The 22,110-nt window shown below is 43.4% G+C and overlaps 1 protein-coding gene and 1 long non-coding RNA gene across 9 annotated transcripts; one reads left to right on the top strand and one right to left on the bottom strand.

Moving 5' to 3' along the window:
• Positions 1 to 2,818: 2,818 nt before the first annotated feature.
• Positions 2,819 to 14,676, bottom strand: gata3 (GATA binding protein 3). 8 transcript variants are annotated; one of them, XM_023350118.1, is made up of 6 exons: positions 14,546 to 14,676; positions 10,129 to 10,508; positions 9,067 to 9,594; positions 7,356 to 7,627; positions 5,943 to 6,068; positions 2,819 to 4,183 (listed from the first exon to the last, which is right to left on the bottom strand). In XM_023350118.1, the coding sequence occupies exons 2-6, from the start codon at positions 10,361 to 10,363 to the stop codon at positions 3,893 to 3,895; spliced, it is 1,452 nt and encodes a 483-aa protein (XP_023205886.1). In that variant the 5' UTR covers positions 10,364 to 10,508; positions 14,546 to 14,676; the 3' UTR covers positions 2,819 to 3,892. The 8 variants fall into 8 exon arrangements, with proteins under 8 accessions (XP_023205886.1, XP_014328259.1, XP_005809757.1 ...); XM_014472773.2 differs by lacking the exon at positions 14,546 to 14,676 and adding an exon at positions 10,660 to 11,001; XM_005809700.2 differs by lacking the exon at positions 14,546 to 14,676 and adding an exon at positions 10,660 to 11,001 and having other exon boundaries at positions 7,356 to 7,402.
• Positions 13,491 to 21,801, top strand: LOC111611832. The gene is made up of 3 exons (XR_002754262.1): positions 13,491 to 14,248; positions 20,042 to 20,199; positions 20,397 to 21,801. It is a non-coding gene; the product is annotated as an uncharacterized LOC111611832 (long non-coding RNA).
• The last annotated feature ends 309 nt before the right edge of the window (positions 21,802 to 22,110 follow it).

Below are 22,110 nucleotides of genomic sequence, written 5' to 3'. Positions count from 1 at the left end.
AGGTATGAAAAGATGCGATGCATTGTTCCCACAAGTCTGAACCGGAAGTGATCCGCGCCACTGAACCACCATCTTGGCAGAGAGATGGTGGTTCACAGCTCAGATAATGAACCAGGCCATCAACTCCAACAAAATGCCAAAGTGCAGGAGAAAGACAAGTCTACAAAAACCGCTGCTGCTGAGAATGACCTTTGACCTACATGTAGCACCACAGATGTCTTAGCTTCCAGATAAAAGATACATTAGCTAAGCTGCTGTTGCTAGGTCTGCTGTAAGTGCAATAGTAAATATCACTAATATTTATCTTACCTATAGCTTATTTTCCAAAGTTATTACCATAAACCGATGCTGGATGCAGGCAGAGCAAGTGTTTAGCATGTAGCGGTTTAGCTTAGCGTATCTACACCAACCTCAGCAGAGATTTACCAAATCATGAACAGAATAGTTCCAACACACAAAATGCTAGATATAAAATATATATTTTACCGGAATAAAAGCGATGGGGCAGATTCCTGATGTTTTCCACGGCTAATCATCAAGGCTGATGTTTCCGACCCAGATTCTCCGGTTCGCTCAAACGAGTAAAAACTGCGCTTTCCGTCCGTCCAACATCAGGTAACCTTCACTATCTTAAAATAACATTTAATTCAATAAAAAAATAAAATAAATATTCCCCAACAGCTTGTTCACCGCGTCTGACGCCATTCTGCCTTCCAAGATGGCCGTCAGCTACACAGTTCCCGGAAGTGTGACGTCAACTCAGAAGTACGTTAGATGTATGGATGCCGTTATGAAATATTATCTGAAGCGAGACAATGTGATGAAATTCAATATAAACTGAGATGAGATCCTATACGATGGAATGTGAAGCAAAATGTCAGAATATGTAACACAATATGATAAAATATGAGATTATATATTATATATAAATTTGTGTTCCTTTGAGTGAAATTCCTCCTGAATGATGATCCACAGTGAGGTCAAATCTACCTGCAGCAGCAGAACCTGACCGTCCGACCAGGTAGAAGACCTGAGGTGTTTCATCCTTCAGCTGATCTTCTGTTTGTCGTGTTTTCAGCAAATAATCACCTTAAAACTTTTATCCTGTTTTACATTTAAGAATCTGTTTTATCTTTGGGATTATTACAGATTCAGTTAAGAATTGTGAACAATCTGTCTGTTTGTGACAAACAGCTGGAAACAAACAGTCTGAGGTTGTTGTTGTTGTTGTTGATCCGTCAACTTGACGTTTTGATTCTCTTTGTCGCTGTTTTATGTCTGGATAAGTCAAAGGTCAAAGTTTGTGCCTTTCTAAAGTATTCACAGCACTTGAACTTTTCCTTCCTCTTCATGCTGTATGTTCTCTAATTTTCTCCAACTAACTTCTGAGACTTTGACCAGATTTTATCCAGGGGTGTCAGAGTAAACAGGGCACAGCGCTCTTAGCAGGTTTTCAATTATAATTTTCACATTTTTAATTTTTAAAGTTGTTTTTTATGCAAAACAGTAGGATGACAGTATAATACCGACAATATGATGGTCAGATGAGATCCTAACAATACAAATGTAGATTAAAATACAGAAAAATAAATTATTTATAAGTGTATCAGTTTTTAAAATACCAAACTGGAGGTTTAATATTTAAAATCTGAGCCTCACTCTTCAGTGAAAACGGTTTAATTACATGTTTTCCTACAGAATCTCATATAAGCTGAAAAGTAAAGTCTGCTGTGAAAGGAATAATCCAAAGCTTTGTGATGTTTGTAAAAGGTTAAAACAAAAGGGAACAAAAAGAGCAAACATCACAGACAAAGTGATTCCATCATTTTTTTTAAATATTTAAATTTCATCTTGGTTTATAATGGGTCAAAGAGTCAATTTTTTAATCATTCCTCCATTAAAGTTTGTATTGGTCCTTTCTCCTTGTTTTCCAGAGTGAAGCGTCATGAAAGCTGGCTCACAGCTGCGGTGGTGGACTGACCTGCACCAAGCAGAAAGAAAACTGAGGAAACTGCGACGGCTGCAGTTTTGTGTGGACTTGTTTGTACATTAATCTGCGGCAGACGCTGCCTGTGAATTCCTGGTATGATAATGATGTTAGAAAGGTTAAAGAGGTTTGAAACACTTAAAATTCTGCTCTGGAGTCAACGGAGGCCGAAACCTGCAGGAAGGGTTCAGCATGCAGGTGAAGAGAAGTTAGAAAGTGCTTCAGCTGCAGGTTGCTCATGGTTTAGTGTGTTTGTAGTTTATAGGAGAACATTTTATTGTGACATGGAGACATTTTTATTTGCAGATGTGAATTCTGAATGCATTGGACCTTCAGCTGCAGGGCTGCTGATAAAACCTGCGGCTTCATCCATGCAGGTCCCTGTTCTGTCCCAGCTGAAGACTCGAAGCATCTCATGCTACAGATATCGCAGGTTTCATTTCATGGCTTGATTATGAATAATATTAGGAAATTGTGCAGCTTTAAATCAAGAAAACATGGATGAATCTGTATTTATGTAGAAACAGGATGAGACAAAAGCACCTTCAGCCGTGCCATTTGACTTGTTCCTCCATCGCTGTTGTTTATTTCTTGTCTTCCTGTTTGTGCTCAGCTGACCTGAAGCTGTTCCTGCAAACGCAGAGCAACAGAACAGGAGCAGAACAGCTACATGTATGTCTGAATATGAGCACAAAGGTGTGTGTGTATGTATACATATGGCCGGGTGTCTCTGGTTGTGGTTTTGTGGGTAGGTGAGTGGGTGGGGGTGTGCAGAGCGCCGGAGATCACACAGCACAGAAACACAGAACAGACGGCTCTCGACCACAGCGCTAACATGTCAACAGAGATTAAACTAGTTTATTATTTTCAAAGAGCAAAAAAAAGAAAAAAATACGAAACAAAAAAAGCAGTCATATTTTACACTAGTGATTATTATTAATTTTTTACAACCATTCAGTCTGCATAACATAAAGAAATAATTCTACATCTTTGTTTCTTTCGTATTTTTGGTACTCTGATTTATACATACAAATAACAAATACAGGAACTTTTTTTCACAATGCATATAATCTGTGGGCAGAAAGAAAGTCTTTCAGGTGATCCAATGTATGTGTGTGCATGTGTGTGTGTGTGTGTGTGTGAGAGAGCGCTTCAACAAAACCAATTGCCCGAGACGTATAGCACATCCAAAAAATAAAATAAAAAGGAAAAAAATCTAATAAAATAAGAGAGAAGCCGGCAGCCAGAGGCGCCGGATCTCTGCAAACTTAATGCGACACATTTCATGCAGGCAAAATCTGAGGCCTGCCCTGTCTCAAAGTCTTTCCCTCTCGCTTCTTTTCCTCCTCCGGGACTCGCTCGGTGGAGTCTCTGCACCTGCTGCGACTCGTACCCTTCTAGTCGTTAGCTGCCCAGGGGCAAGTTTTCTTTTTTTCTTACTTAATTAAAAAGTCTTCATTAAATGTACTGTATTTCATACAATTTGTACAAATATGATCAGTCTGTCCTCTTCTTCAGCTGAACAAGAGGAAAGGAAAGGAAGCAGAGAGGGATGGGTCCTGTTTCACAGGCAGAAGGTGAGGAGATGCGGGTCGCAGGGACTGGGTGTGTTGCGGTGGAGGAATGGCTTTTTATACACAATGGAGCTCCATGTTGGGCGGAGTCTGCAGCTGCGGCGGGTGGAGGAGAAACGTCCGCTGGAAAAACAGAAACCTTCCCCCTGGAGGTCAGTGCGCCGCAGTCAGTTCGAGTCTGCAAAGCATTTACATCGCAGAGGAACACTTGGGTTTTATAAAAATAAGACAGAACCGAGGAGAAAGGATCCCGCTTGGGTCGAACCGAAGAGTCTGGAGCGGAGGTACCGAAGGGCGTGGAGGTGATGGGGGAGCCCAGGGCGCTGGGGCCTTAACCCATGGCTGTCACCATACTGGAAGGGTGGTGGGGGGCGAAGGGGAGGCTGGAGGAGGGGTGCATGGGTGTGGGGGTGGTGAGCATGTGGCTGGAGTGCGAGAAGGGGGGGAAGGAGGACATGTGGCGGGACAGGGCGGCCGGGCTGAACGAGCTGCTCTTGTCCATCAGGCTCTTGGAGAAGTCGTCCATGTTGTCTTGGGACTTTTTGCTCTTCTTGGACTTACTGGACATCTTCCTGTTCCGGGTCTGGATGCCTTCCTTCTTCATGGTCAGAGGTCGGTTGATCTGCTCTCGAAAGGAGACAGAAAGACGGCAGATTAGTACTTTGTCTTGTGATATGAACATGAAAAAATAAACATTTGTGACCAATTTGGAGCTGATGCATTTCAGAAACTCGACTCGTCCATTTCAGGCTGGTATTTAGATTTCTATCTTAAACTGAAACATATTTGCAGCTGTGGTGTTTCCTCAGAGAGAGAGGAGGACAAATAGAAGATGGAAGTGGGACGGATGGAAGCCATTCAAGCAGAGACGATGCCGGCCGGCCAAGTCCTTGTTCACTTGGCCATGCGTGGACTAAAATGGCTCCAGCTGCCATTACCTACAGGTTGGGATGAAGAGACTCTGGAAGCAGGACTGGGATTCCTTCTCAGAATAAAGCCGAGCATTTTTCAGCTGACTGTCAATGATTATCGGAGGGCAAAGATCTCCTCTGGTTTCTTCCTCCAACCTGCGACTCCACACGGTGGTGGGGGGAAACTTTCTCCGGCTACGAGTTACGCTACGTAAAGCCAGGCGAGCCTTTCCTCTTTGATGCCTGAAACTTCAAACATCTGAACCCGTTGACCACCTGAGAAAAGACAGCGAGGCGTTCACACCCGCCGTACTGTCAAACCTCAGCCTGGGACAGAGGTGTCAAAACTAAACATACTGTAAGTCTCAGACGGTTCCACCCCGTCCTCACTCAGCAGGGTCTGCTGGAGGTGCAAACACAAGCTAGCTTAATGCTAATGTTTTGCGTCCTAATTAATCCTAATCCTGACAGATCTATCCAGAATTCACTCCAAGAACCTGGAATAGGATTCGAGCTCCAACAGAAATCCAGATTTACTCAAATAAACCAATTTGAGAATTACTCAGAGTCAGAACCAGCTAAGTACTGAAATGTATGCAGACACATAACAGAGTCTCCCTCTGGGGTTTTCAATGCACAATCAGCTGCTAAATACAGAAAATACCAACTAGAAATAATTACTCCGCCAACATCTGGCGCCCCCTCTAGCGTGGCGCCCCTGTACAACGCACTGCCACTTTTTACCCACTGACTCAGAGGTTGGGGTCAGTTCAGATGCTAATAAGTAGCTTGGAAATCTTCTTCTTCTTTGTGTTTAAACTCACTCTCAGTCTGTTTTCAGTGGCAAACCATCGGCCAAGAGAAACATGGGAAAGTGATTTAAGAGAGGGCGCTTGCGTGACAAGCAGGGCAGCAGGGCGGAGAGTCTGTGCCTGCACACTGGGATATAAGTAAACTCTGTCATGTGAGAGAGGCAGAGGAGGGGAGGAAGAGGAGGGAGAAGAAATTACCTACATGTGGCCTGAGAGCAGTTAGTCTGCTTATTATTATTATTAGCTGGAGCTACAATGGCGGTTTGATTGGGAGTGACAGCTTTGTGCAGGAGAGGGGAGATAAACGACTCCCCGGGGTGTCCGTCCTGTAGATGTGAAATCCTGTGGTAAGACACCAAGCGACCCAAAACGAATCAGGCAGATTGGTGTTCAGAGGGGAAAACCAAGAGGGTACAAACACCCAGAAATTAATCTAATTTTAATTATTATTTAAAAGCAGACAGACTGCAGGTTGAGCTCACTCCACTGCCAATAAATCAGAGTTTGTGTTATCTCTGTGCTACGGAAATTCTCTGCAGGGACAAGTCAGATCAAATATTCACAGGAAGAAGAGTCCAAGATGAGGGCATGAAATATTCAGCAGACCTGTGTGTGTTGGCGGCGGCAGCAGCAGATCCTGAGCAGGTTTATTACTTACATTGTGCAGCTTGAAGTAGAGGCCGCAGGCGTTGCACACCGGGTCTCCGTTGGCGTTTCTCCGCCACAGCGTTGTCGTCGTTGTCTGGCAGTTTGCGCAGGACGTCCCTGCCCGCCTGGCTGCAGACTGCACAAAAACCACGAGTCAGGTGACCGAGCGACAAACCAATCAGCTTCAAGATTCACACAAAACAGCGGCTCTTCCTCTAGCTGACAGGTTGTGGGTGAATCTACTGTCCTTTAAAATCATTACATACTTATGAATAAACGCAGCAGAAACTCTTCAGATTTCCTTTCATCGCAGATCAAAAGCACAAGTTATTTCCTCTCTAAAACACTGAATGCTTTTATTTTCACTGTATATATTTTCCATCTTTTTATGCATAAAAGTGCAAGCTGAACATAGTTTAAAGAGCACAAAGACAGAAATGGCAGAAAAAGAGCTGCTTTCACTCCGGGCTCTAAAAATAGCATCATGGTGCGCATAACTCAGAGAGAATAAATATTTACAGAAGACATAAAAGCAGAGCCGTTCATCTGATTCAACCTCCGTTCTGGAAAAGGCTGAACGTTTGAAACGTTACGGCGAAAGTTTGTTAATGCAGGAGAAACGCTGCAGCCTGGCAGCGATGAAGACACAGAGCATGCAGCAGCAGCAACGCCTTGACATTGATGTTATAATCTCTAAAAACAATCAATACCTACGGGTGACCGCAGAGGACACGCCAAAAGCGAACGACTACATTATCTGCTGGAGGCATTTCCAATTACACGGCTGTTGTCCTAATAAGTCCTGCTGCCGCTGCGTGCTGGGATTAACCAATCAGAGAGCAGCAGACTTTGATTCCTTTGACGTGTTTTCCTTTCTAGAAATTTGATTTGTGCAGCCCAAATAAATAAATATTTATTGAATTATTAAAACGTTGTGCCTAACGCTGCGCATCGCAGAAATATTTTAGCGGGTTTAAACAAGCGCAGGCCGTGCGGGGCTCCGGACAGACTCTGTGTTTTGACTGCGCCGTTATCTGCGCCGCGCAGATATCCGGCAGCCCTTTCCTCTCCATTCCTTCCCTGAGACGTCGGCTTTTCACATTAAGGCCGGAGGAATAAGTCCAGAGGCCGGCAGAGCAGGGCTGGTCACCTATTGCTTCCTAACACTTTTTATTTTTACTAAATCTAGGGAACTCCTTTAAGCTCATAAGTCATGAGGGGGTTTCCCTACAGAAGAAACCTAAACCTATTTGTCTGGAGCTCAGTGCATGCAGCCACATTCAGCTGCAGAAGAAGCAACTTAAAAATACACATGAGTCCTTTTTGCACACAGCAAAATCAATCTTTTTTTTTTATTATTAATCTGAATTATTTTCAGATAATGCATTAATTTTTTTCTCAGGTAGTATCTGAAAACAGAGACCTGCACTTGCCGAGTCAATTTCCTGCAGCTAATAGGCCTACTTCTTCCTGGATAGAGGGGGAAACAAACACAGAGAGAGACGGAAACGTCATCAGCAGAGAGGAAAATGTCGGTGGAGGAACGTACCAGCCGCCGCTTGGGCTTGATGAGAGGGCGGTTCTGCCCGTTCATCTTGTGATAGAGGCCGCAGGCGTTGCACAGATAGTGGCCCGTACCGTCCCGCCGCCACAGCGGGGTGGACGTGGCCCCGCAGTTCACGCACTCTCTGCCTTCTGCGTGCGGGAGAGCGCACAACACACACACACACACACACACACGCACAGAAATAAAAGATAAAAACACGGACACGGGGTCAGGCGGAGGCGGAAATACACAAATCATGTTGATGTAATAATCAGGGCTGGCAGGAAAAAAATCCGTTAATATTATGACAAAACATGAATTCAATAATCAATAACAATAATAATAATACAGAAAACGACACATTAACATATTGTTAGTTTTCTTAAGGTCCTTAAAACCACAGAGCTAACGTCTCTAAACAATCTGAAACATTTTGGATCTTTTTTAATATCATAGTTTAGTATTTCTCTTTCATTCACCATCTAATAACAAAAATAATATTTTATGTGAGAGTTTTTCCCTCCGGCCTGTTCTGAGATGACGGTGAAGCCTGAAACTGAAACGCGGCGCTGCTGTTATTTGAAAGCAGAGTGAAGCTTTATGAACATCAGCGAGAAGATTTCTGCCTTTTCATGGAGCCACACTTCCCTTTTTTATAAATCACACACACTCACACACACTGCTTTAGATGTGTGACAGACACACACAGGCACCTGGGAAACTGCGTTTCTCTCTTTCTCTTTTGACTTTGCAAAAGAAAGAAAAAATCAAACAGGAACTGCGTCGGTTCCAGGCATGTGAGACAAACGCAGGCCTGAGAGCGAGAGGCTCCGCTGCCTGATTTCAATTTAAATAAAGGAGGAAATGTGCAGAAAAATCTCCTAAGTACTGCGAAGATCTGAAAATATTCTGTAAATGCCTGTTATCTCCAGTGATCCTGGAATTAAAATCTTTATTTGCATTTTAATCCCGATGATATGCATCAACTAATCCACTGTTTTCACCGCTGATTTTAATCTCATTCCAGAAAACGGCCCTTTTCTGTGTTCTCATAATAATAATAATAATAATAATTATAATAATAATAATAATAATAATAATAATAACAGAGCCCTCCGGTCTGCGGCGCAGCTTCCGGTTCTCGCGCTGGCTCAACAAAGCGACAGTGGCGCGCGCTGGCCTGACAGTAATGGGATTATCCTGAACATAGAAACTGGGAGACAGAGCAGAGCAGAGCAGAGAGCCGCCGTCTGCCGTCCTCTCTGTCTGCACAGCGGAATGACTGCGGGCTTCACCCTGGATGTCATTAGAGCCAGAATAAATCTCTAAATATTTTTATTAAAATGGGAAAATATCAGATTCATTTCAGTAGGAAAAAATATTTCCTATTATTATTATGATTATTATTGTTATTATTATTATTATTATTATTATTATTATTATTATTATTACTAGATGAGGAGCTGAAAGAGGGCCGGCTCGGCCTGCCGGAGCTCATGCTCTGGTTTGGGGACAACATGGCTCTGCGGGTCTCTGTAAATCTGGGGAAACGTTAGAGCAAAAGGGAATGTAATAAACGCACGCCTACCTGAACAGGACCTTGTTTTTGGTCTCGTTTTGGAACCATAACTAGAAGATGACCCACCTATCAGGCTACTTGGTGGGAAGAGGCCTGGGCCGTATTCATAGGGTGGGTATGTGGCGATGGGGTGGTGGGCAGAGGTTGACCCTGCTCCGATTGACGCCACGCTCCGGCTGTGAGCTGATTCCAGTTTCATGCTCTCGGCCAGGGTCACCTGGTACTTTATGCACTCTTTGTCCTCCTGGCGCCCGGAGCTGCTGGAGCCCGGGGTGGAAATGCCCGGGTCCGGGGACACGTCTTTGGGAGGGGTCGGGGGGAAGGTGAAGAGGTGCGGACTGGAGTGTCCGGTGGACAGGGAGGTGGAGGAGGCCGGGGGGTAGACGGACAGGCTGGCCGGGGAGCCGTGGTGCAGCGGGTTCTTGGGGAAGGGGCTGAGGTTCCAGGGGGAGCTGCTGTGGTGGGGGGGGATTCCTTTGCTGCCCTCCAGCCAGGGCAGCGAGCTGTGCAGTAACGACGGGCGGCACACCTGGCTTCCTGCAGCGGGAGACACAACAAGATCAGCAGCCTGCTCGGTTCGCAGCAAATCAACGATCTAAAATGTGATTTTCCAGCATGTCAGGTAACAGAAAGCTTCATTTTCCCGTCTAACAGGCCCCGATGCAACAGCTCTGCTATCCAAACGCCTCAAAACAAACTGCGAGCTGACTGTAGAGGAAGTTACATGGTAGGAAACTCCGCAAGCGGCTGCATGTGGCGCTGCTGCCTCAGATGTTCATGTGATCAGAGGGACAAATTTCCCAAAAATCTCCACAAACTCTGAGTCGCCGTCAGACACGCGGCCGGGCCACAGAAACTGATCACACACGGCCTGATCTGAAAAAACAAGTCCTCACTAGAGAGGCAGGTCGGGAACACGAGAAGGTAAAAACTACGGGCAGAAACTGAAACCCGTCCCGGATCAAATTCTGATGTGAAACCCAGCCGCAGAGCTTTTGCGAACAATCATCGAAAAAGCTGGATTATGATTAAAAACTAAAAACAAAAAGGCCGGAGAGGCCGTGGACTCACCGGGTGGAGGAGGAGGGTACCTCTGGACGGCTCGGACTGAGTTCCCATAGTACGAAGAGACGTGGTTCCCCTGTCCATCGATATTAAACAGTACATCCACATCTTCCGCCAGCGGATACTGCGAAGGGTCCATGTACGAGTGGCCGAGGCCCGGGTGATGAGAGCCGGGATGCTGTTCGTTCAGCACCGCGGGATGATGGCTCATCCATCGAGGCTGGTCCGCACTTACTTCCATCGCTCGCTCTTTGTCTTCGAACCTGATTTAATTATTTCTGTTCTTCAGTAAAAGTTCATGTGGAAAAAAAACGGAGTAAAGAAATAATCAGTCCCAAATCCGTTTGCGTTAAAATCCAACAGGTTCCGCGGCCGCTTCCGATCACCTGGAGACAGAGAGCAGAGCGTTAGAGTCACTTTCTGGTTCTGTTCTTCATGCAAACACAGCGGCGCACACTGGATTCACGAAATAAAAATAAATCAATCAAAATGAAAGGAAGAAAAGAAAACGCAGAGAGATTTAAAGAGCAAACATACCCGCAGAAGCCCCGCATGCAACAACGCCGCTGCCGCACCAACACGGCCAAAATGGAATCCAGTTCGGCGCAGAGTTCCTGAACTCTTTCCTCTCAGAAAAAACGTGACCAGATATAAAAAATAAAAGATGTGAAAGTTTTCAGGCTGGTTCAACAAGTAGCGCAGAGCTGAGTCTGCGCTGCGCACTGAGCGGCACCAGCAAGTTCAACTCACTGATCAGATCTGCTGCTACCTTTCTCCATTAACCCCGCTCTCTCTCTCTCTCTCTTTTCTTTTTTTACAGTGAAGGCATTCTTTCAGGATGGCGCCAGGCAGCTCAATGCTCGCAGACAGCTGTGGCGCGACGCAACTTAAGGAGGGTCTGTCAGTGTCATCAGCTGAGGGGAGGAGCCTGATAATTGAATCCAACTAAAGTAAGAAATGCAAAACCTGCAAGTTTTCAATCACTTCAGATAAAAAATAAAAACATAAATTCTCCACATTATTTATTAAAGGCTTTCAAAGGAAACGGAAGTTTAAAAAGGCGCAAAACTGAACAGATTTAAAAAGAAACAAAAATAGAAGGAATAAATAGAGTGTTTGTGGTGAGACAAGAATGTTAAGAAGTAAAGATTTGTTTGTTTCATTCATGTCTCAAAGTGCTGCAGGGTGTGTGTGTGTGTGTGTGTGTGTGTGTGTGTGTGTGTGTGTGTGTGTGTGTGTGTGTGTGTGTGTGTGTGTGTGTGTGTGTGTGTGAGCAGCGCAGCCTGTTGCTTTCGGGACGTTTCTGCTCTTTAGATTGTGACAGTGCGTCCTCTCGCGGTGACAGCCTCATTATTCTGACTGTTGGCTCCAAGACGCGCAGCACGCGGCGCGCGCGGCCCGGACGCGCTGAGGGCCGCGAGCCAAGACCTTTCATCAGATTTCATTTCTTTAGATGTTACAGAAACGTGAACAATTATTAACAGAATAGTTTGTGGCTCTGTTAATATTTCTGCTGCAGTCACGGCTTCATTTTAAACACTGAAGAGAAAAAGTTCAAAATACAAAATATAACATTTGGAGAAAAAAACACAACTTGTATGATCTAATCTTATTTATCACCTTAAAAATAAATTCAGGTTCATTTTCAGATTAAAAGTTACATTAATAAATAATCTTTAAGCAGTAATTAAATATACTTTCTTTCTATTAATTTCAGTTTTATTAAATGGAAATAATCCAGATGCTGAATTTCTTGTTTACATTTGTTGTAAGCAGAAAATCATCTCGTGCGTTTTAGTCTCTATTACATCGATACTGTAGTAGTAGTGGAAATGTGTGTGTGTGTGTGTGTGGGGGGGGGGGGGTGCATCGACGCCACTGGATGTGACGTCACTGTAAAGCCAGGAAATGAACCCGCACAGGGCGCGCAGCTCGGTTGGTAAAAGCAGTCGGGGGCGCGCACGCCCTTGCTGTGCAGCGGCGTCGGAATCAGCAGCAGCTGCAGCAGCTGCTGCAGCATCCATGAGGCTGCTGGATCAGCGGGGCGCCGCACAGGGGAATTCATGAGCTACATGCGCTCAAGCAAAAAAACAACCAAGAATCGCACAAGTCGGCCTGCCGCTATGATCAGACCTCATTTGGATCAAACGGAACCAGTCAGAACTGTTCCCGCCCGCAGGCTCTGCCCCGAACGCCTCACTGCGCTTCAGGGTTTTAATCCACTTAGTTTAATATTGGGGAGGAAGAGGAGAGGAAGAGGAGCAAACCGGAACCTGAATCTGGTTCAGAGTCCGAACCGGACAAAGCAGCAGCCCGGCGGGAAATAACAACTATAACCATAACAACAATAACAATAATAATAAAAATAACAACAACAACAACAATAATAATAATAATAATAATAATAATAAAAACAACAACAACAACAACAATAATAATAATAATAATAATAATACAGACTGAGTTTTATTTCTCTTGGTTCGGGTGAACAGAACCAGTCCGGAACCAGGCCTGTTCTGTACCAGGATGATTTTCTTTTAAAAATGAAAATCAAACTGAAATATCTCCAGTTTTTTTCCTTTGTGTTTTGTAAAAAAATAAAATAAAATAAATAATAATAATAAAAACTCCGTTTTAAATGAAACCCTGAGCAGAATGTGAGCAGAGCTGCAGTCACAGTTCTGGGTCCAGTCGCGGTTCTGATGACGCAGATTATTTCTGCCTGATTATGTCAAACATCTCTGATTAAAATCAAAACGTTTTTTTTTTGGCTCTGCGGCTCAGAGTTTAAGATGTGAACAGATTATTCTGCTGCCAGTGAGAGGATCAAATATTTTAGATTAGGTCTCGCCTACGTGTGTGTGTGTGTGTGTGTGTGTGTGTGTGTGTTTATCCCTAAACATCATTGTTTCCTTATGAACAAAAATTAAATTACAACAAAAGGATAATAAATTAAATGATAAACAGTGTGAATTAAATTCAGCAGGCAGTGAGATAAACGTGTGAATATTTGGAGGTTCGGTGTGAGACGGGAGGTTCTGGTGTCTCGGTGCTGCCGGGGTCTCCGTGTGTCAGATTTCTGCTGCTTTCTCATTTCTGCCAAAACAAAGTGGCAGAAGAGCCTGACTAATATGTGGCTTTCAGCCTGACAGCAGGACGAAATTTAGAAAAACAGAAAAATGGCGCTAAGACGTTGTTAGCGGAATGTTTCCAGGAGCTGCGGCGCGTCGAAGCGGAGCGGGCCGCAGGTGAAGCCGGCCGCCGGCTGCAGGCTGCCGGCTGCGGGTCAGACTGCCAGGCTGCACCGGCGCTGCACGCATGTGGAAACCGCTGCAGCTCCCCGCAGGTAATCTATTTGTTACATCACTGAGTCATTTGTCACCTCGCTGCTCTTTTCAAGAAAAAGGAGCTGTTATTCTCTCCGGCATGTGAACAGAAGCTGCTTCTTAGAACAAAACGAGGGCGTCAAATTCTGCTGCTGAAACCTGAAAGCAGAACTTCGGTTCCTAGAATGATTTAAACTGAAAACAAAAAAAATTCTTCGAGTGTAAAAAGGGAAAAAATAGAGCAGTTAGTGTTTTCTGTCATTCTTTCCTACACTGACGTGAAAAGGGAAAATGGTGAGCCGGTCGGCCAAGTTGTGATGCTTATCAGCGTCTGTATCGCTGCTCGCCAGACGCGCTGATGTAATCTGTCAGCCGCCGTGCGGGGCCTCTTCACTTTCATTCAGCTCATTGCTGACTTTTAAGAGGATGGGCTTCCATTTAGAAATTCACTCTCAATTTAAATACTGAATTAAAAAAAATAAAATTGAATTAAAAAACCTCCCAGCAGCTGAAAACCGGCACCGACCGGCCGGCTGGCGGCTCCGTACTCAGCGTCAAATATTTTACGTTTTAAATCTAATTTGGGAGATTTTATTTTTTTCAGGCAGAATTAAATAAATTAAAAAAATAGAAAAATGCGCGCCGCATCTCCTCCCTGATGCTGCCCTCATTTCTGCGCCATATCGATGCAGAGAGCGGACTGAGATGGAGGAAGAACAGCCGCCGGCAAGGTAATCAGATCGATTTCACGGCTGGAGCGGCTCCCCGGCCGGAACCGCCGCCATCAGCCTGAGCGGCAGGTAATATGCCGCTAAAACTCCTCATCTGCGCTATTTTAGCTGCGGCGGCTGAAATTTGGGGGAATGGGCGGCGGGTCGGTCCGGAGAGAGGCGCGGAACGCGGCGCTGAATCAGTGTGGGCTCGGTTCGGATGGAGGCTGCTGGAGAAGCCGCCGAACCCGAAACGAAAAAAACAAAACATGAAATAGTGTCTGAATATTTAGGATTCTGATTCAAAGCAAAAGTTTCCATCATTCCGAGCCGAACCGCAGCAGCAGGATCCGAGCAAAACGAGCTTCACATGGAAAAGCTACTGACCTGACCGCTGGACGCCGCGCCGCTTTTCTTCTTCTTCTTCTCTTTTCTTTTCTCCTTTTTTGGTTTGTTTTTTTCCTCCCCTGCAGATGAGAAGAAAGACTGACATGCAGATGGAGGCGCCGATGGCATTTAGAGACAGGCGGGGAGAGAGAGGCTGAGAGGGCGAGAGCTGTGGACGGGAAGAGCACACACACACACACACACACACACACACACACACACACACACACACACACACACACACACACACACACACACACACACACACACACACTGAGGCTTCTTACTGCGCGCTCCCGCTCGTGCACGCGCCAGGCCCTGGCACGGTCCCGGAGTCACCAGCCTGATTATAAATAAGAAACGCGCGCGCACGCATGTAGGCTACCGGGGCACGGCAGCGCGCGCGCGCACGCGGCCTCGCCTCTACTGTATGAGCAGCTTCCGGCTCAGAAAGCAACTAGATGCGGCTGCAGCCAATGGGAAGAGGCCTGCATCACAGGGTTAACTGTCAGGCTTCACGCTTCTCCTCATTATTCCGTTTCTTTGACATTTTTAGGAACATTTGAGACGATTTTCATCTCAATCTATCGACTGAATATTGAAAATAGATCTGGTTTTGTTTTAATCCAAATATAACACCCCGGTGTGTTTTAAATGCTTCCCTGCTCTTCAATAAATTCAAGCTTTTTTCATCTAAAGAATTAATTTTAGAGTAAAAATAGATTTTTTCCACAATGTTTTGCTGTTTTATCTGATCAACCTAAACCAGTATTTTAAAATGTTCTCATCCTGAACAAATATACACCTTAGAATCAATTTTAATGGGAGATTTGTTCATTTTAATAATTTTTCTTACCCTGTTTATTTGTTTAATAATTAGTTTTTTAATTGAATATGTATCCAGATTAACCTATAAATCTATTTTCTCAGCGATTTGTTGTTGTTTTCTTAATAAATCAAGATTAAAGGCCTGGAAGCTTTTTATAAACGCCTCTTTTTAAACTAATGTAAGAATTTCAATCCTTTTAAACTGAAACTGGTTGATTTTGAATCTATTTTTCCGCCGTTTTATTCGTTTTATCAAACAGAAAACGGATGTAAGATCTCCAGGGCCTTTTGTTTGCCTGTTTATTAAATAAATATCAGTTTTAGAATAAAAAGCGGCGTTAATTATTGAACTGTGCTCATAGCAGTGATCTTCAGTGACACGGAGCTCCGCGTCCCTTTGTGCTGCAGCAGGAGCCGCTGCGCCACAAAGGACAGAGCAGTGCAGCTGCACGGAGACAAATAAAGCCAGAAACGCGGCGGGTTGGGATGCAGGCTGAACTGCAGCACAATGTGATCGCAGCAACACGTTGGGTCTGCTGGGTTTTTTTTTATGCCAGAAAAGAAGAAAAAGGCGCGAGCGGACTGAGTAACCCGGCGCGCGCGCAGAGGCCTGCTTATTGACAGCTCGGTTGATTGAAAGGAGCACCAAGCAAATCCGATCCTCCTCTGTGAGAAACGCGCCGGAGGAGCAGAGAGGAAGAGGATGCTGCAGGCTCGGCGCCTCGACTCTCTGAAGGAGAATGTAAACTGATCACACCCAAATCTAGCTTTGGTGGCGGAGGGTGGGGAGAAATTCAATTAAGGTAATAAATTAAAGATAATTGGCGCAAACCGCCTTGTATAAACTTACGGATGCGGCTCTGCAGCCAAACGCGTCTTTTTAAAGAGATGAATAATTCAGCGCTGCGCGGCGCGGCGCGGCTCCTCATTTAGGAGGAATTAGAACATGCCGGCATCTGAATGGAATTAGAAAAATAACACATCCAGATCGTAATGATTTATTAATCTGCTTTTGATGCAAACGCAGCGCGAATGCTGGGAATCAGATTTCAGTGTAAAGGTGAAGCAGCACAGATGGAACAACGATCAGATTATGGCGGAATTTATTCACATTAAAGATGCAATAAAAGATTCATTAGGAGGGAGGAAAAATAATAGGAATCAATTTGGAAGATAAACAGGAAGTGGCTCTATTTTAATTCACACTTCTATGATGTTAGAGAAGAAACGTTATTTATTACGGCTGAAATGTGGCGTTCAGTGTCCCAGTCACCTGAGCAGCCATGTTGTCTCTCACCTTTACACGCTGCGGTGTTTCACCGCATCAACGCGTTAAAAGCTGATAAAACTGATCAGCCACTTTCCTCCAAACGGGGAGTAAATTTTCTCTCTCCAGCAGGATTCCTCTCTGGAAACGTGCAGCGAGTTGACCTTAATTTGAGACAAAAAAAAGAAAAGAAAACAACAGCAGCCAATGCGCGGGTTTAATCTATTTACTCATTTATTCTCTCAGTGTGTTTTATTACATTCCGTGCACCCTCCAAAGCCGGTGCATGCGCGTGCGCGTGCGCGCGTGCGCGCCGCTTCTTTCTGCCTGCGATTTTTATTTTAAAATATTAGGCCGAGGTGGGGAGAATTATAAACGACTCGGCTCTTATCTGCTGCCTTCACGTATCCAGGATCACAGAAGCTGATTAAGAAAGAAGTCACAGCCAACGCTGGATTCATAATGATTTGGAATAATGAATCCTTATCTCCCCTCTGCAGATTATCAGCCTTTCAGCTCGCCATGTTTTGTTACATGGGATAATTTATTGCATCTAATACATCACAATGAATCTGATGGGGGAAAGTGATGGCCGTGTTAGCAGAGAGGCTGCTTCTTTCCCTTTTTCTTTTTTTATTTTATTTTATCCCGAGGCAATGAAATGCCTTTACGATTTTTAATTGGTAAAATATAAGCAGGATCTGATAAAATAAAAAATAAAACAGCAGAAAATAGAAGCAGAGAGGTGTAATCTTGGCCGCTAGTGTTCCAGCAGCACTGCGCTATAATTAGTGTGTCAGTTTCAACCTGAAATTAACAGCATCGACCTGCCATCTCTGGCTCTGCGCGCGCACACCCTCATTTCGCATGATTTATTTTTCCACCAAGAACAGATAATTAATCATAAACACATGGAGAGGAAAATACTACAGCTGCAGCGAGCTGCAGATAACGGAACATTTGCATCTAAAAAGATTTGATGAAACCAGGTTTTTCTTCTTCTTCTCATCCCACCTGAAGGCTGCGGGTTCGGCTCCACACCGCAAACCTTCCGCTCACTTTGCGTGATTAATCTGCGGCTGGTGAAGTATCATTAATCACTGCTGCAGGGGCGGCGCAGCTATAAATGGGGCCCAGAGCGGAGTCTGAACGGGGGCCACAAAACAATCTATCTATCTATCTATCTATCTATCTATCTATCTATCTATCTATCTATCTATCTATCTATCTATCTATCTATCTATCTATCTATCTATCTATCTATCTATCTATCTATCTATCTATCTATCTATCTATCTATCTATCTATCTATCTATCTATCTATCTATCTATCTATCTATCTATCTATCTATCTATCTATCATTTTTACTAGTTATGTTTACATGCAGATGTTTAAATTTTCATACTGGTTGAAATTTTGATTTTAAATCCTTTCAAAATAAAACCTAAATAAATAAAAGACGAATTTTCAGCAACATGGATTCAGTGGAGACATTTAGGGTTCCTGAGGCCCCCTGCTGGCCTGGAGGGTTTACGCAGCTCAAAGGTCACATGACTCAGTTTCATTATTTATGTCTGTTTACACAAATATTACCAATAATTGTGATAATAATAATAATAATAATAATAATAATAATAATAATAATAATAATAATCACATTATTCTATTGTGAGTCCAAATGATGTAACCACACCATAAAGTGAACTAACTACATACTAAATAACTAATTATGCAAATAAATAAATAAATAAATAAATAAATAAATAAATAAATCTACTGACATGTGTTTTTATTTCTGATTTTCCTTCCTGGTGTTTGTTTACTCTCCTCCTCTTGTTGCTTAATCACAACAACAGTAATAAAAATGAACTAGATCATAACTTTTAGTTTGTTAAATTTTCTGTCTGTATTATTCTATTCAAAATGATCTGATCTTTCAATCACGATGAAATTAAATAAAAATGTAAAGTTCTTGAGATCAAAGGAAAATGAACATTTTTTAAAATTTATGATCAACAAAATTTGAGGTTTTGAGATTCTGTATTATTTCTTCAGCGCCCCCTGCAGGCCTGTTCGGCCTCACAGCAGCAGCTTCATTCGCTTATTCCTTGGGCCGGCTGTGATCCTCCTGATCATGAATGTGCTGCAATCTGTATGGTGTGCATGAATAATAATAATAATAATAATAATAATAATAATAATAATAATAATAATAATAATAATAATAATTTCTGGATAATGAGTCCTTGTTGGATTGTTGGAGCAGAGCCCGGTCCACTCAGGTTCTGGACGGCGCCATGTTTGAACTCCATCACGGTGCCAGGAGAAATTAGCATTTTATTTGCTCTCTCTCTCTCTCTTTCAGCAGCACTACCAGATATTTATCTCTTCATACTCGGGGAAGCTGCCATGACAAACAAACCCAGGATGGACCCTCAGCCGGGTATCCAGGAACCCCCTTCCTCTTCCTCTTCCTCTTCCTCTTCCTCTTCCTCTTCCTGCCTGAGCAGAATAATCCAGGACCGGTTAGAGTCCAGAGAGTTTCATGGACGGAGGGAAACAAAGGCTCTCTAAGGTTGACTGTGGCCCTGGGCAGAATCTCATCTGGGGCCCCACCTCCAGCTCTGTCCGTGTGATTACACTGTAAAAAACATTTGTTGTTTTTACACCTCATTTTACAGTAACTAACGTTTCCTCAGCCTTTCTGTTCTCTGGATAATCTGTTAACTCTTCAAACTGTTTCATTAAAATAAAAAACTCGCCTTGATTCTTTTATTCTAACAGGAACCTGATGAAATCACAGAAGTGTTTTTATCCATTAAGGTTTCAGATGAGTTGGAAGACGGACTGCTACTGGAGATCCTGACTCTGAAGAAACCTGGATGATAAAAACTACGACAACATTTACATTTACTAAAGTATTTTTAAATTGATTTGTGGAATCCTCTTTAGAAATCTAACAAAAATGTTATAAGTTGTGATTATTTAATTTGCCATAACTATAAATAATTAGGAAAAACTTTTTATTTACTATGTGTGAAGATGCATAGACAGTTTTGATTTTTTTGATTTGATTGAACTTTTATCAATCAGCAAATTTTATTTACTGTTAAATTGCATCAATGTGAAAAGACATTGAATATTGTTTAATTTTAACAATGCAGAGTCAGCTATTTATTAATATTATCATTTGTTAAAGGATTTAATAATAATTGCTGTCCCAGTATCCTGATATGACCAAAATGAAACACTTTCAGTTTCTGGTGAATAAATTCATCAACATGTTTTACAGATTATGAATCTGTTTCAATAAATCCTGTCTGATGGATTCACTTCCTGTATAAATGTTTTCAGTGGATTATCAGCCCCCCCTGGACACGCCCCTGCTGATTTGTTTCAGGTTTTCCTCCCGCATGGCGCCGGGTAGAGGAGGGCTGTCGGGTTCAGAGCCCCGCTCCCTGTTTTACTGACAATGAGGCAAAGATCAGGTTGCAGCGGGCCGGACCGGAACCCGAACCGGAGCAGGAGGAAACCTCCACAAACTCCCGGTTACTTCCGGTAACTTCCTCAACTCAGATCCAAAGTGAAAAATAATATTTTGTTTTAACATGTAGATATAGAATCTCATTATTCTGTTGCTCTGGTTTTCTTTGAGTTGAGTTAGAGAAGCTGCTGAATTCAGAATATTTCTGTTGGATCTAAACTGATTTTTTCTCCTTTTTGCAGAAACTGAAGCTCGTTTTGTTTTTCTTCAGGTGTTTCCTGACAGGATGGAGAGCAGAAACTGATTCTGAAGGACTTCCGGTGAAGTGAAAACTGGACAGTTTCCTCTGAACGCGGAACAAATGCGGGTCTTTAACTTTATCATGACTAACTGAGCCACAGCCTGAATCTTATTGATCTTCATCAGGCTGATCAATTGAACCCATCGCCTCCTGATTGGAGGGGAAAGCAGCGCAGAACCCGCTGCGGAACTTTTCAAACTGGGCGCTAAAGAAACGCTTTAACTCCCGCCTGACGCTGCGGGATGAACCGCAGCTTCGCCGCAGGCTGCCGGTGTGCGGGAGCGGCTGAGTGACGCTCTGTCTGCGGGATCATGTTTAATCCCCGCCTGTTCACAACTCATTTCTGCACACAGAGGCGCAGAGATGGGGACTCAGATGGTTGCCGGGGCAACCGCGTTAGGACTGACGGAGCCGTTTCCCTGAACGGAGGCAATCTGCAGCAGAGGTCGTCACAAAGTCATTCCTGATTACTTTCCTCTTTCCTGGAGCTTCTCGGCTGCAGCTCAACATCCAACAGTTCATTCAGTTCACTCGTTCAGTTCACTCGTTCAGTTGGCAGGTGTAAATCCTGCATGTGACGTCACGTGGATCCGTTCCTCGCAGATCAGAGTTTCAGGTGTTTTTTTTCTGTTCATGTTCCTGATGATTCCTTCAGATTCAGATCTGAAATGATTCAGTTATGTTTCTGATTTTACACGGAATCACGTTGTTGCTTGGATTTTGCGGCGCCACGTTCAGGCCCTGAACTTCACATTTTAACGGAAAAAAGCGCAAAGCGACTCGGATGTAACGAGTAACGCGACGGTTTAGTAGAAATGTAGTGAAGTAGAAAGTACAGCTACTTACTGTAAAATGTAGTGGAGTAAAAGTCGAGTTAAAGTAACGAATTCTTGTCCTTCGTTACTTCCCACAAAACTAAAACCTCAGCAGTAATAATTCAGCCAGTGATTAATGTATAAGTTTTGTGCATAAAAGCAGCAAATGTTCTCAAAAGTCATTAGATTAGAGGCCGAGAGTTTGACTTCACTCCTGTTTTTATTTTAAATATTTTAAACTCTGAATGTTTGTTTTGTGAAAAATATTCAGTTAAATTTGTTTCACAGAAACTTTTACACTGGAACATTAAACCCACAGGTTAAAAATCAGCATTAAATGATCTTATTGATTCATTTATATTCATTCCTCAGCAGATACATGTTGAAATATTTATAATACCGTTAAAAACGTGATTTATTGAAGTAAATAAATTCATAAAGTGAAGTTCATATTCTGTTGGAAAATGAAACAATCAGACTATGAAGCATATGCTGCTTGTTTATCTCCTAAACCTTTTCCTTCCACTAAACTTTCCATTAATGTGCAGATGTAGCACTCTGACCAGAAAGCCTGTTTAGCAGTGATATTTTCCACATGTTTATAACATAAAAATGTATCACTGTTTATGTAATAAATCAATATAATTCAGTTTAAATCAAACATTTATGTTTAATATTCACCAGTCGAATCAAAGTGAGGAGTTTCCTGCTGCTTGTTCTCTAGATTCCCTGAACGTGAAAGAGCCTTCCCCTCCATCCTGCGTGTCTCCAGGGAAACCAACACGCAGCATCATCAGCATCCAGCCTCATAATCCCGAGATGAAGGTGAGGCGTCCCGTCTGATCAAAGCGGCCGTGCGGCGCTGCAGG

The sequence above is a fragment of the Xiphophorus maculatus genome, chromosome 17 (assembly GCF_002775205.1).
Source record: "Xiphophorus maculatus strain JP 163 A chromosome 17, X_maculatus-5.0-male, whole genome shotgun sequence".
Lineage (NCBI taxonomy): Eukaryota > Metazoa > Chordata > Actinopteri > Cyprinodontiformes > Poeciliidae > Xiphophorus > Xiphophorus maculatus.
Note: the sequence above shows the minus strand (reverse complement) of the source record. Positions and strands in the feature narration are given on the sequence as shown.

What these genes read in the sequence shown, in the direction of transcription:
- gata3 (XM_023350118.1), bottom strand. Translation starts at nt 10,363, where the DNA reads ATGGAAGTAAGTGCGGACCAGCCTCGATGGATGAGCCATCATCCCGCG. An exon ending in AAAAACAAGGTCCTGTTCAG is followed by an intron (nt 7,628 to 9,066) that starts GTAGGCGTGCGT and finishes TCCCGCACGCAG; the next exon opens with AAGGCAGAGAGTGCGTGAAC. An exon ending in AATTGACTCGGCAAGTGCAG is followed by an intron (nt 6,069 to 7,355) that starts GTCTCTGTTTTC and finishes GTTTTTGTGCAG; the next exon opens with TCTGCAGCCAGGCGGGCAGG.